The sequence below is a fragment of the Nomascus leucogenys genome, chromosome 14 (assembly GCF_006542625.1).
Source record: "Nomascus leucogenys isolate Asia chromosome 14, Asia_NLE_v1, whole genome shotgun sequence".
Classification (NCBI taxonomy): domain Eukaryota; kingdom Metazoa; phylum Chordata; class Mammalia; order Primates; family Hylobatidae; genus Nomascus; species Nomascus leucogenys.
The window spans coordinates 33,832,770-33,846,063 of NC_044394.1; the positions used below are offsets into that span (position 1 = coordinate 33,832,770).

Sequence of the window (13,294 nt, forward strand, 5' to 3'; positions counted from 1 at the left end):
GCATATTTTACTGGTATAAATGAGGGAACTCCTTAAGGATTTTATTCCAGTTTCTGGGCTATAGTTTAGAACAATTGAAAGACTTTCAGGGAGTTAGATGCACTAAAAAATTGGTGCCAGCAGCAAAACATCAAGTATATATGTAAAGATTATAAAGTTGTTATCAATACTTGGTAACTAGTTATGTACATACATATACAGCATGCATACATAAATACGTATGTACATACATAAATGCATACATACATAAAGTTGTTAGCAAAATATTTGGTAACTAACTATTCAGAAACGTGCTAATTTCCCAAAGAAAGGCAATCCCAAAAGATTACCTACTGACCTTTAAATAAATTGCTACCTGACCACACAGATGGCAGGGGTAAATGTGATTGCCACAGAGGTAGATCGGTGAGAATCTCTTTAAGAATTCAGAAATCTTACCTAGGCCAATTTGACAAAAACGTATGACCACATGAATGCAGTGCCAGGGCTTCGTAAGGGGCCTGTGCAGTGAGGAGCCTCCATTAGGCTTCATGAATTTACCTTGAAGATAAATTCACCTCTGGGCTTTGTGTGCTTCAGGTAGAGGAACTGAATAGGATATTTGATTAATTAAATCTCATGTAGTGTGTGTGAATTGTTTTATAAACACACATTTTATAGTTCTGTAATTTTAAAACAATTAGAAAATAAGGGAGTTCCTTGACTGTGCAATTATTGCATTCATGAAGAAAACCCAGACTTTGAGTTTAGCAATCTAACTGGCTGTGTTGTGCAACCTTGGAATGAATCAGAAAGTCTAAAGACAATGAACACAATTTCTGTTAATTCACTAGTATAATGAATTCCCTTCCTGTAGGCTCCTTGAAGACAGAGAAGGAATCTTATTTCTCTCTACTTCCCACTGCCCAGCAGAGTACCCAGCACTCACTAGGTGGCCAATAAATGTTGACTAAATGTCTTGATTCATGTATTCATTAAAAAAACAATGCCACTGATATTTGCCTATTTGACCCTTATTAATTCCTTTCACCAACCATAAGAAGTTAATATACCTTTGAACTGCAACTAAAATGAAGCAAAATCTAAAATTAATAGACAAAGATAGAGTAAGACCAAAGTAAAAGGAAAAATCTCCACCACTTAGACAATGGAAAATTGCCTTTGTAAGTAAGTTTAACCTCAAAAAGTAAATAATATCCCTTATATGTCATTAAGGTGTTCAAGACAACAAAAACACCACAAAAACAAACATGACACAGAAATACCAGGGTCCACAGGATCTGATCATATCAAATTCATAGATTTCAATGTTTCTCATCAAGTGGAAAAGAAAAATAAATGAATTAAGAATTAAAAGATAATTTTGGAAAAGCTAAGGACAATACAAGAAACACACAATCCACTAATAAATTTAAACAAATTAAAGCAATTCAACAGATAAATTATTCCAAGGTTATTTGGTAGAACCAATAAAATAGACAAATCTGGTAAATCCAATCTAAGGAATCTTTATATTTTCTTAAAATCTCTGGCTTATGTGCAATATTACATATTTTATAAGCAAACAATAGTTACCTGTATCAAACTATCCAATCATATTATCTTTATTTCTTATAGATAAAAAATTAAAACAAGACACAATGATGAAAGCTAGAACTAGGTTTTGTAAAAGGCAAGCTCCCACCTCTCAAATTCAAGTCATAAGGGTTTAAACATGCCGATTACAGAATAACGTTTCTAAGAAGAGAATGAAACTCCCAAAAGATATTCTTACATCAAAATTTCTTCCATAGATTTCCTTGAAGATTTCTTGTTGACCATTCTCTGGAGTAAACATAGCATTCAGGAAGCCTGGGAGCCCATTTCATTGTCCAGATGCCTGTCAGATAGAGTGAGGCATAGCCCCTCTGTGACTTTCATTAAGCTACTTCAAAGATACAAGTATTTACATGAAAGTGCTTTGAAAAGTATAAATTGTTATGCAAAACAAGATGGCTTGTTATCAGCATCATCTTAATAAAGATTAAAGGCCAGTGTTAGAATCATGGTGTTGATAATGTCATACCTAGATGAGAAAAGCATTCCTGTATGTTCCTCCACTGAAAGAAAATTGGGGAAGAGTATCTGCAAAATGATTAATTAATTCAACATGTATTGGAGGAGAGAGTAAAAAGGAAATAACTGATTGTTCACATTTCTAACATATAGTGGTGGGACCAATCCCTAGACAGATATATAAAGAAGGTAAACTTTGCCTTCCTCAAAAACCTTTCCTCTTAGCCTCCTCCCTTCACTCTGTGAATTCCTTCTTTTCCTTGGCCCCTAGAACAGCCCCTGCTGTGGAGCCCTACCCAGCTCTGTCCTGCTCAAGACACTCTATGCTGATGATTGCATTCCCCTAAGACAGTGATCTCAGCTGGCTCTCAACCCCAGCTCAACACCAGCAATGGTTTTGACAGCAAACTGAGCTCTGGGCGAGGTAGCGAGATAATGACAACAAAGCCAAAATCCAGCACAGGCCTTTATATGTTGGGCTGCACATAACAAGGTGTAATTTAATGGGACAAATATAAAGCATTGAACTTGGGTTCAAATATCCAGTTTCACATACAGGCAGGTTTAGGGAATCCTGACTTAGTAACAATTAACGGTAAGATAGGAGAAAAGACAAGAATGATCATAGTTGTCTTGCTCCCCAATAAGAATGCCTCTGACTAAGAAAAGCTAACACAACCTTAGGGTGCATCAATAACCATCCAGTGTCCAGGTCAGGAGAACTAACAGTCCTATTCCATGTTCAGACCATGGTTTCAAGTCCCACATTTTAAGAATGGTATTGACAAAGGCATGTCCATAGGCGAAGAGGTAATGGATCTGGAAATCACATTATAATTCATTCATGGATTCATTCTTTCTTTCATTTCCTTCTTTCCTTGCTTTTTTCTTTCCTTTTCTTTCTTCTTTCCCTCTTTTTCTTCCTGTTTTCCTTTCTTTCTCCTTTCTTTTCATCGATTCTTAGTGTCTTTTATGCACCAACCCACATGAAAATATATCAATACAAAAATGCATAAGACTTAGTCCCAAATCCACCCACACCCCTATGAAACTCACAGTTCACTCTGGGAGATAGTCATATGTTCAAATAAATTACAAAACCATGCAGTAAGCACTGTAGCAGAGGTCTTCTTACAGAGTAGTGAGAGCACTAATGAGATGCCTGTACGATGAGGAAAAACTGAAGTCATCACAGAGACTGAGGCCAGGAATTGAGATACTCACAAGAGCATCTTTAGATATTTGGAGGATTCCCATGCAGAAAGAAATTGTAAGGCTTATTAGGTATAGCTCCAGGAGACCACCATGGAGGGGTTGGGGAGGAATTCAGTGAGGCAGATTTTGGCTTACCACATGCAACTTGTACAACTAAAGCTTTCCAACAATGGAGTGGATGGTCTGAGCTCTCCCCCCATAGAATCACGTGAGCAGTGGCAGAACGGCCATCTATAAGCAGATGCTATCTGGAGAAAACCTCCTCCGGGTCTCCTTTACAGCTTCAGATTTCTAAAGACTTAATACAGTGTCCACTAAGGTATTAATGGCTGATTATTTCTCAGTAACTGAGGAAACCAGTATTCCTAGAACTGTTTTACATTTTTAACTGGAACTCTTTTTGGGGAGAGGGAGTGGAGAGAATATCTAATCTACTGCCATCAAAAAGAATTCCAGCCGGGCACGGTGGCTTACGCTTGTAATCCCAGCACTTTGGGAGGCCGAGGCGGGCAGATCACGAGGTCAGGAGATGGAGACCATCCTGGCTAACATGGTGAAACCCCGTCTCTACTAAAAATACAAAAAATTAGCCAGGCGTGGTAGCGGGCGCCTGTAGTCCCAGCTACTCGGGAGGCTGAGGCAGGAGAATGGCATGAACCTGGGAGGCAGAGCTTGCAGTGAGCCGAGATCATGCCACTGCACTCCAGCCTGGGCAACAGAGTGAGACTCCGTCAAAGAAAGAAAGAAAGAAAGAAAGAAAGAAAGAGAAAGAGAAAGAGAGAAAGAAAGGAAGGAAGAAAAGGAAGGAAGAAGGAAGGAAGGAAGGAAGGAAGGAAGGAAGGAAGGAAGGAAGGAAGGAAGGAAGGAAGGAAGGAAAAAGAATTCCAATCACTGCATTGGTAAACAGAGTGAGACTGCGTAAAGAAAGAGAGAGAGAGAGAGAGGGAGGGAGGGGAGGGAAGGAGGGAGGGAGGAAGGAAGGAATCCAATCACTGCATTGGTGAACATATATAGGGAGAGAGAACCTTCCCAGAACTCCTCCACTCTCAGAGGTTATAAACTGGCAGCCTACAAGTCCTATCTGATCTGCATATATATTCTTCTTGATTCATACTGCATTTTTTAACTTAAATTTATTGCTAACATTTAGAAAATCAGATTTCACCTAAAAATACAGATTTTCATCTTGTCTTGAAAAATCAGAACTGACAACACTGAACCTGTATTTATTACAAGTTAATGATTATTGAGGACTGAATAACTTCCTTTAAAAGAAGCATATACACTTTCCAGTTCACATACTCCTCACCACTCTCCATTGTCACCCCAGCACCCAGGCCAAGCATGTCGTTGCCATTTAGCATGGTGCTTATGTCACTGTATTTACAGTCCCTGTTCCAAAACATGCAGGCAGTCACCTGCTATGTGGAAACCCTTTGTAGCAACTTTGAGATTACTTGTATTTCAGTAATTCTGCTCCCAATATAGACTCTTTTTTAAGGTTTCTAATTAAATATTTTTGCAGATTAGCCTCTTTAATTAAGAATACGGACGCATTTGGCCCTGCCTAATTTAGCTCCTCTCTGGAAAATGCACCCTGGGCCTGAGCAGTCTTTCTGTGGTCCCACTCAGTTGGCCTCCAACTTCCGTAGTTCACACTGTGCTATGTAAGCAAGGATGCCAGGAAGGAACTAATTGGAATCAAGTGTGCAACTTGCCAACTGCTCTACACTTGAAGTTCTTGTACTCCAGAACGGGAAGGAAGTTATAATTAGCTCCTCACACTGTCATTTCAGCAGCAGTTGTATTCCTACTGTGTTTCCCCTGCTTCTGATAAAACTGGGTGAGTTGGCACAAAAGGAAGGTCATTTAAGGAGTCATGTTTACCATTTGGAAATTTCGATGTTTAAAACAGACACATTCAAGCAACATCAGATAGTGGTGTATTTCTCTCACTTTTCATTGTTTTTCGAAGCATTCATTTCTGACCTGTGGCTACCTCTTCTAAAAGGATTGCTTCATTCTCTGCTCAATCTTTCCTTTCATTTAAAGACATTTCTATGTGGAGGAAGGGCTCTCATTCACAAATACAAAACAGCACAACACTTTGGAAGAGTTTTGGCAGTTTCTTACAAAATTAAATATACACCTACCATATGGCCCAGCCATTCCACTCCGAGGTTTTACCTAAGAGAAAAGGAAATCTATGTCCAAACAAAGAAAGACTTGTGTACAAATGTTCGTAGCAGCTCTATTTTTAATAGCCAAAAACAACTAAAAGGTTCATCCACAGGTAGGTGGATAAACAAATTACAGTTTACCTGTAGAATGGACTAATTAATACTCAGCAATAAAAAAGCAATAAACTATGTATAAATCTCAAAATAATTGTGGCTGTGTCCTAAAATAATTATGCTGAGTAAAAGAAGCCACACAAGAAAATTACTTACTGCGTGATCCTATTTACATAGAATTCCAGAAAATGCAAACTAATATACAGTTCCAGAGAGCAGACCATTGGTTGTGTGGAAGTGGAGGTAGGGAGGGCTGGGAGGAGAGATTACAAAGCAACACTAGGAAAGTTCTGGGGGTGACAGCTACGCTCACTGTCTTGACTGTGGTATTGTCTTATGATTGCATACGTATGTCAAAATTTATCAAATCATACACTTTATGTGCAAGTTATTGTATATCAATTATGCCTCACTCAAGTTGTTATAAATTAAAAGCTATAACTGAAAAAAGTTCTAGAACAATTTAAGCATCAGAAAGCACCCATTATATGTCAGTCCCTACATTTTATTTTTGATGTTCCATGCCACATTAAGCATCTAAGAGGAGAGCAAATTCAAACTGACTCACAAGACGAAATATCACTAACAATAATTTGGCACAAAAGTCTTGAGTGACCAGAACAAGTGGAGAATATACAGATGTCTCATTTTCAGACACAGTGAATGATATGCAGTCTTTATTGACGTCATCTCAAAGCTATGTGTTCCACATTTCCGAAAAGAAAAAAGGAAACCAAAGAAATAAAAGGAGAGAACAGAATGGAATAAATCTATCGAACTACTTACTGACCTTATTTTTTCTTTTTTTAAATTGAGCTATATTTTGCATACTATAAAAATCACCCTTTTAAAAGGTACAATTCAGGCCAGGTGTGGTGGCTCACACCTGTAATCCCAGCATTTTGGGAGGCTGAGGCGGGTGGATCACTTGAGGTCAGGAGTTTCAGACCAGCCTGGCCAACAGGGTGAAACCCTGTGTCTACTAAAAATACAAAAATTAGCCCGGTGTGCTGGCACATGCCTATAATCCCAGCTACTCTGGAGGCTGAGGCAGGAGAATAGCTTTAACTTAGGAGGCGGAGGTTGCAGTGAGCCAAGATCACGTCACTGCACTCCAGCCTAGGTGACAGAGTGAGACTGCATCTAAATAAATAAATAAATAAAGCACAATTCAGTGGTTTTTAATATATCACAAAGTTGTACAACTATAATAACTATCTAATTCCAGAGTATTTTCATCACTCCAAGAAGAAACCCTATACCCATTAAGCAGTTATTCCCCCATTTCTCCCTCCCTCCAGTCCTGGCAGCCACTAATCTACTTTCTGTCTCTGTAGATTTGTGAATCTGGACATATCTTATAAAGGGAGTCATGCAATATGTGGCCTTTTGTGTCTAGCTTCTTTTATTTAGCATAGTATTTTCAAGGTTCATCCACGTCATAGCATGTATGAGAATTTGATTTCTTTTGATGGCTGAATAATATTCCATTGTATAGAAATACCATACTCATCAGTTGATGAACATTTAGGTTATTTCCATTTTTTGGCTGCTTTTAATAATGCCACTGTGACCGTTAATGTATAAGTTTTTGTGCGGACATAACTTTCGATTCTCTTGGGTATATGTCTAGGAATGGAATTTGGGGGTCATAAGGTAACTGTGTTTAACTTTGTAGAAGAACTGCTAAACTATTTTTCAAAGAGGCCGCAGCATTTTACATTTCTACCAGAAATGTATGTGGGTTATAATTTCTTCACCAGCAGATGCTATTGTCCATCTCTTTCTTTTCAGCAATCATAGTGAGTATGAAATGATATCTCCATATGACTGTGGTTTGTATTTCCATGTGACTAATGATGTTGAACATCTTTTCATTCATGGACCTTATTAAGCCTCAGAAAATAAACAAGATTAGACCTGGTTGGGACCTGAATAAATGATCACCTTATCCTTCCCCTTTATTCTCTTTCTATGCCAAGATATGTTATTTATTCACTCACTCAATGAGCTCATCCTGAGACTGACTCAGTCCTGGGTTAAGGCACAACCCAGCATTCAGAAGAAATAGAAATCTTGGCCTCTGCCATCAGGAAGCTTTCATTGTAATTGGGAATAACAGTGACAAAAGAATATAGATCTTAAGGAAACCTTAAAGGATAGATAACTTAAAAGATTAAATCAAAGACCATTTTCAGGTGGAAAATTCCTCCCTAAAGCCCTGCAATCTTGAGGTACTTCTTATAGGAGCTATAAGCCAACATACAAGTTGCCTAAAAACACAGCTGTACATATTTTGAAAGGTGGGTTCAGGGCTTTGTAGATTAGTGGAGTTAAATCACTATGTCCTGGTTCTAGTGTGTCCTGGTTTTCACTTACTGGCAGATTCATTCGAAAGGGTTTTGTTACATAACGTCTATGTGTGAAGAGCTGACATTCTAGTCAGGCTGCTGGGCCAGATGTTTGGGCTCTTCTGGCAACCAAATGTGTGCACTAACACAGAAACCCTATCAGGCAGGATGGGAGCTCGCCTCTGCCCTGGTGCACTCCCCAGAGCATCATTTCCTCCATCGTCTCCCCTGGCCTAGGGGGTTAAATTGTTTGGTTTCCACCATTGCCACATCATGGATTCCTGCTGTCTTTCTTCCTAAACTCCCTGAGGTTGGGCCAAGCAGACATGCAGGCAGCCTCTTTTATAGAGGATTTAGCAACTCAACTGGTAATGTTAGAACATGGTGTTAGAGAATAGAGTTTGGCATGTGGCCCGCATTTCCACAGTCTTCTCTTCCTCTGCTGATCTTTGAGGAAACAAGAGAAGTAGGCACAGCAGTGAGGCAGAAAACATTTGGAATCAGCAAAAACATCAAACAACAGATGTCTGTATGTCTGGCATTCAAAATGGACACAGAAATAGGTTTCTATAGGCTTAATTGAGCAAATAAGAGAAGATAAGATTCTTCTACAAATGCTTGACATGTAGTAAATTGCTTATTGAGCCAACCGAGAATCTGTCAGATGCCTGACAGACATCTAGAGAAAACTACTAAGCCCATCTTTCTAAACGTAGCAATTGTGCATTTGCATCAACGTGTATATATAAATCCTTCATAGTCACAGGACTTATGCTCCTGAAAAAACCATAGGCCTATCACCTTAACTTTTGGATATGAGTCCCAGTTTTTTCTGCTTTACTAATGACATGACTCTGGGCAAGTCATTCAAAATGTCACCATCTCCATTTCCTTATTGTGAAGGTCTCTTATACTTCTAAAAAGCATTCTTTTCTAACTTGTACTCCTTGTGGCACATGTAGTGTCTCTGCATTCTTTTACTTAAATTTCAGTTTCTTGCCTCACATCCAGGCCTGTTCCATTTTTCTGCAAAATGAGCAAACCTACCTAAAATTAAAATAAAATAAGCTTAAAAAAAAAATCACAACTTCGACTCCTAAATACTTATCTGTCAGAAGGCAGTGAGTAGCCCTTTTCGCAGGTGGTTCAGAAGCTAATGGCTGAGTTCTAAGGGCATGGCATTTGGTGCCTAATAGACCTCGATTCCAGTTCTGATTCTGCCAAGTTACCAGCTGTGTGATCTTGGACAAATTGCTTAACTTCACTAAGATCAGTTTTCTCATCTGTACCTCCCCAGGCTGTGGTGAGGTTTAAATGACATCAGACATGTACAATATTTCACAGAGGGCCTGGCTCACATTGAGGGAGGAATTAGCATTAGTTATTATTGTCTTGGCAAATGTGACCTCTAAATTAGTTTCCTGGGACTGAAGGTGGCATATACTCATGACATTTATTAAACTTTGAGAGTCCCATATACTAATTCTCTAATTTCGTTATTCCTCCAACAAAAAGTCTACATTTAGATGGCAACGTAAGATCCATATTCACAAACATTGCATTTTTTCCTCTGACCTTTAGTCTATTTCTCTTGTGATATGCCACATAGCATTATCCCGAGCCCCAATTTTTAGATACAAAAGGATGATAAAAGTGAAATAAAGTGGAACACTGACCATTAGATACCAACAAACTTAAGCAAATATTCCCAAACATTTAGCCAACTAATTATTGGGTTTTTTCCACGGTAGGACTATTGTAAAGGATAGTTGTTTTTACCTAATAATGATTTTATTCATGTGCATTAATCAAACATACATTATGCCAATGAGAAATTAATATGCAGGCCAGCAAGATATATGATCTCTTCTATGCAGAGACAAATGAGTACTACACTGAGGGGCTGATATCAATTCAAGTAGGTAGTGCTTGGCAACTGACCACTGCTAAGAAAGACCTTGATTCATTCCTAAGTACAATTATTCCTACCCAGCCTATGTACTGCTACTGTGTGCCCAGTAGAGATAGGAGTGCCATAGTGGTATCAAACGACTCCTGACCTAAAGGAATGTTTCTCCAGCTGGGGGAGAAAAGACAAGAAAACAACACCAGGCCATATATAATGACAGTCCTACATTGTTCAGGACTAGCTGTGAATGCCCTAAGGCAGTGACTTTCTAAAATGTAGGCACCGTGGGCTCTTAAGAATTCCTTTCAGGGGAGTACAATGTGCAAAACAGACACAGAGGAGGTGAGTTGATTAAAGAAGAAGTGGAGGACCCCTCCCCTGTGGCTCCCTCTGGCTACTGAGATCACAGATTTTCAAACTGCCTGGATTTGAAAACTGGCTAAGATTTGAATGGACAGAGAGGAGGGAGGAAGGTGTTTTGCATTAGGAGGACCAGTAAACCCAAAGGGTAAAAGGGTGGGAATTCAAATAAGAAGTGATAGGCCCTCCTCGGGACACCTAGTGAGGATGCACTGGTAAGTAGTGAAAGGAACCCACCCGGTTGCTTTTGGTGTTCAACCTAAATTAATTTTTGAATATTTTAAGCCTGGTGAAATAGTGAACAAATGCTATAAATCAGGGCAGATGGGAAGCTTACGGTTATTGGTCAAGTAACGAGTCTTGTCATTATTCTTTATTTCAGAGTCATTTCAAGTTGTCGTGAGAGGAAACGGCTTCCGACATGCCCGCAACGTGGACAGGGTCCTCTGCAGCTTCAAGATCAATGACTCGGTCACACTCAGTAAGTCCTTGCAGAGTCCATGGGTTTCTTCAACAACTGCCTTCAGGGAAGGGAATTCCCACCCTTACCTTCCAGCAAGGCCACACACATGAAACCAGCAGAAAAGAGTCTTATTTGCTGGAAAGACCCCCAGCAAGGGCATAGTGAGCCCTTACAGTGGTTCCAGTCAGAAAAGGCACCACTTGGGTGGGCACAGCCCCATGGGTGTCCAGCTTGGTAAGCAGAGCAAGGCTGGACTTGAGTCCCCATCCTCCACAAAACACAGAGCCATAAGCCCCAGCCCTGCAGCAGCCCTCCGGAAGCAGCGGGGCACTGGTTTCCTTGTCCCCTGCCATCTACCAAGTGGCTCACTCTGAGGTGGGAGTGCTGGTGATGGTTAATTAGGGCTGGGGAAACGTGAGCCTCCTTAACAAAGTATTGGGACTCATAAGGGTAAGTGTGAAAAAGGAATGGTCTAAATGCATTAATCTTGAATAAACCAAAAACCAAACCATTAGGCTTGCACATGTAGATTCTGCAGCTTTTTTCAATCTGGATGGTTCTTGCGTGGAGTAGCCAAGAAACTCTCATCATGGTGAATATCTTACATGAAATACAGGAATATGGAAGTAAAACTAAGTGCATTTCATGAGAAAAAATGAATTATCATAACATTGGCTTCTTCACAAGACATTTGTAGCAGTCAAGTTCCTAATTTAAAGATGTACATGATTCATGTGGTTGACCAGGAGAGATGGGGAAGATGATTATATGAGGGACCGATGCCAGAGGAACTGGTTATGATTTGCATCTGGCATCCGTCACACAGATAATTATTTATTCCACATCTGCAGTGATAACTGTCATAATATACTGCATTTTCTGTAATGCTATGTACCTTCTAAATGCTTCACATCTTTTTGCTACAACAGCCCTGAGAGGTAAAGAGAGCAAAGAGGACAGGAGGACACACATTTGTTGAGTAATCACTCACACTAGTTTTCTCCTCCTGATAGCCTTTTTTTTTTTGGAGACTGAGTTTTGCTTTTGTTGCCCAGGCTGGAGTGTAATGGCACGATCTCGGCTCACTGCAACCTCCACCTCCCAAGTTGAAGCAATTCTCCTGCCTCAGCCTCCTGAGTGGCTAGGATTACAGGTGTGCATCACTACACCCAGCTAATTTTTTGTATTTTTAGTAGAGACGGGTTTCATCATGTTGGCCAGGCTGGTTTCGAACTCCTGACCTCAGGTGATCCACCCGCCTCAGCCTCCCAAAGTGCTGGAATTACAGGTGTGAGCCACCACGCCCGGCTCCTGATAGCCTTTTGAAGGAGGTTATCTTGTTTTTAAAGAAGAAGAATTGAAGGGCTATGGATATTTCCTTCTTGACATCATAAAACCCACTTTAATAGTTAAACAGACACATGCTGTGGCTTCCTCACAAACATCTGGAATTACTGGCCTTGGAGTAATTCCAAACATTAGAAACATTCAGTTAGTTTTCTTAATATTTAGAAATGCTCTCACAGATCCAAAAAGTACGTGCTATTTGAAAACATTCTGAAATATCCCTGAGTAGTCACAGTGTGAAAGTTGGACATGCGCCCCCAGCAGAGTTCTTTCTTTTCTCTTTCAATTGTGATGTCACTTAAGTCCCCCTTTTCTCTCTCTTTAACCAAAATCCCAAGTCTAACATCAGAAACTCCTGAAGGTTTAACTCAAAGACATCAATACCTTCCAAAGAAGACTTCCCAGACAAGCGGGCTTTCAGGCCCAGGCTCTCTGAAGATACATGGAAGTGGGCTGGGGAGAGAGAGAATCTACCCTATGTCCTGTTGCTCAAAGGTTACACAAGATGCTATATTAAATAAGATGAGGCCAGCCACAGTGGCTCACGCCTATAATCCCAGCACTTTGGGAGGCTGAGGTGGGTGTATGGCCTGAGCTCAGGGGTTCGAGACCAGCCTGGGCAACATGGTGAAACCTTGTCTCTACCAAAAATACAAAAAATTAACTGGGTGTGGTGGTGCACACCTGTGGTCCCCAGCTACTCTGGAGTCTGAGGCTGGAGGATCACTTGAGGCCAGGAGGCAGAGGTTGCAGTGAACTGAGATCATGCCACTGCACTCCAGCCTGGGTGACAGAGTGAGACCCCATCTAAATAATAATAGGAAGAAGATGAAATGCAAACTCATTATGGATTTGTAAAGTGAGTACTCAAAGGCCTATTTTCCAACTTCTGTGTGAAATTTTATTTCTTTCTTGGGAAACCAGTCCATCCTCTCTCTCCTTTCTTCCTTTCCTAATATATAGTTGCAAACATATGCACAGGCTTGTCACCTCATTCATATTCAAGAAGAAATGGAGGTTGTTGGGGTAGGGATTTGGCTTAAATCACAAACCCGTGCCTTTAGCACAATACTAACAGTTTGGAGAAGATTAAGGCGGTGATTTGATCACATTCTATGCTGCAAGCAATACCCCAAAACTCAAGCATACATCTATTAAAAATATCCTAAGGGGAAAAATAGTGTTTGAGAAAAACACTTGGCCTTTAGTTAGTAATTCACCTGTTCATGTCCATGCAGAAAATAATATGAACAAGAACCTGTGGAGGAAGAAAAGATGAACAAATTTTTAAATGCAGCAC

At 40.1% G+C, this 13,294-nt stretch overlaps 1 protein-coding gene across 3 annotated transcripts in view; it reads left to right on the forward strand.

The window, feature by feature from the left end:
- The window catches only part of ANTXR1 (ANTXR cell adhesion molecule 1), a 244,427-nt gene that overhangs the window by 85,849 nt on the left and 145,284 nt on the right, over positions 1-13,294 (forward strand). For all 3 annotated transcript variants that reach the window (XM_012501213.2, XM_003262494.3, XM_030827130.1), the window contains exon 10: positions 10,567-10,665. In XM_012501213.2, the coding sequence (XP_012356667.1) occupies positions 10,567-10,665 (99 nt within the window). The remainder of the gene's footprint in view (positions 1-10,566; positions 10,666-13,294) is intronic.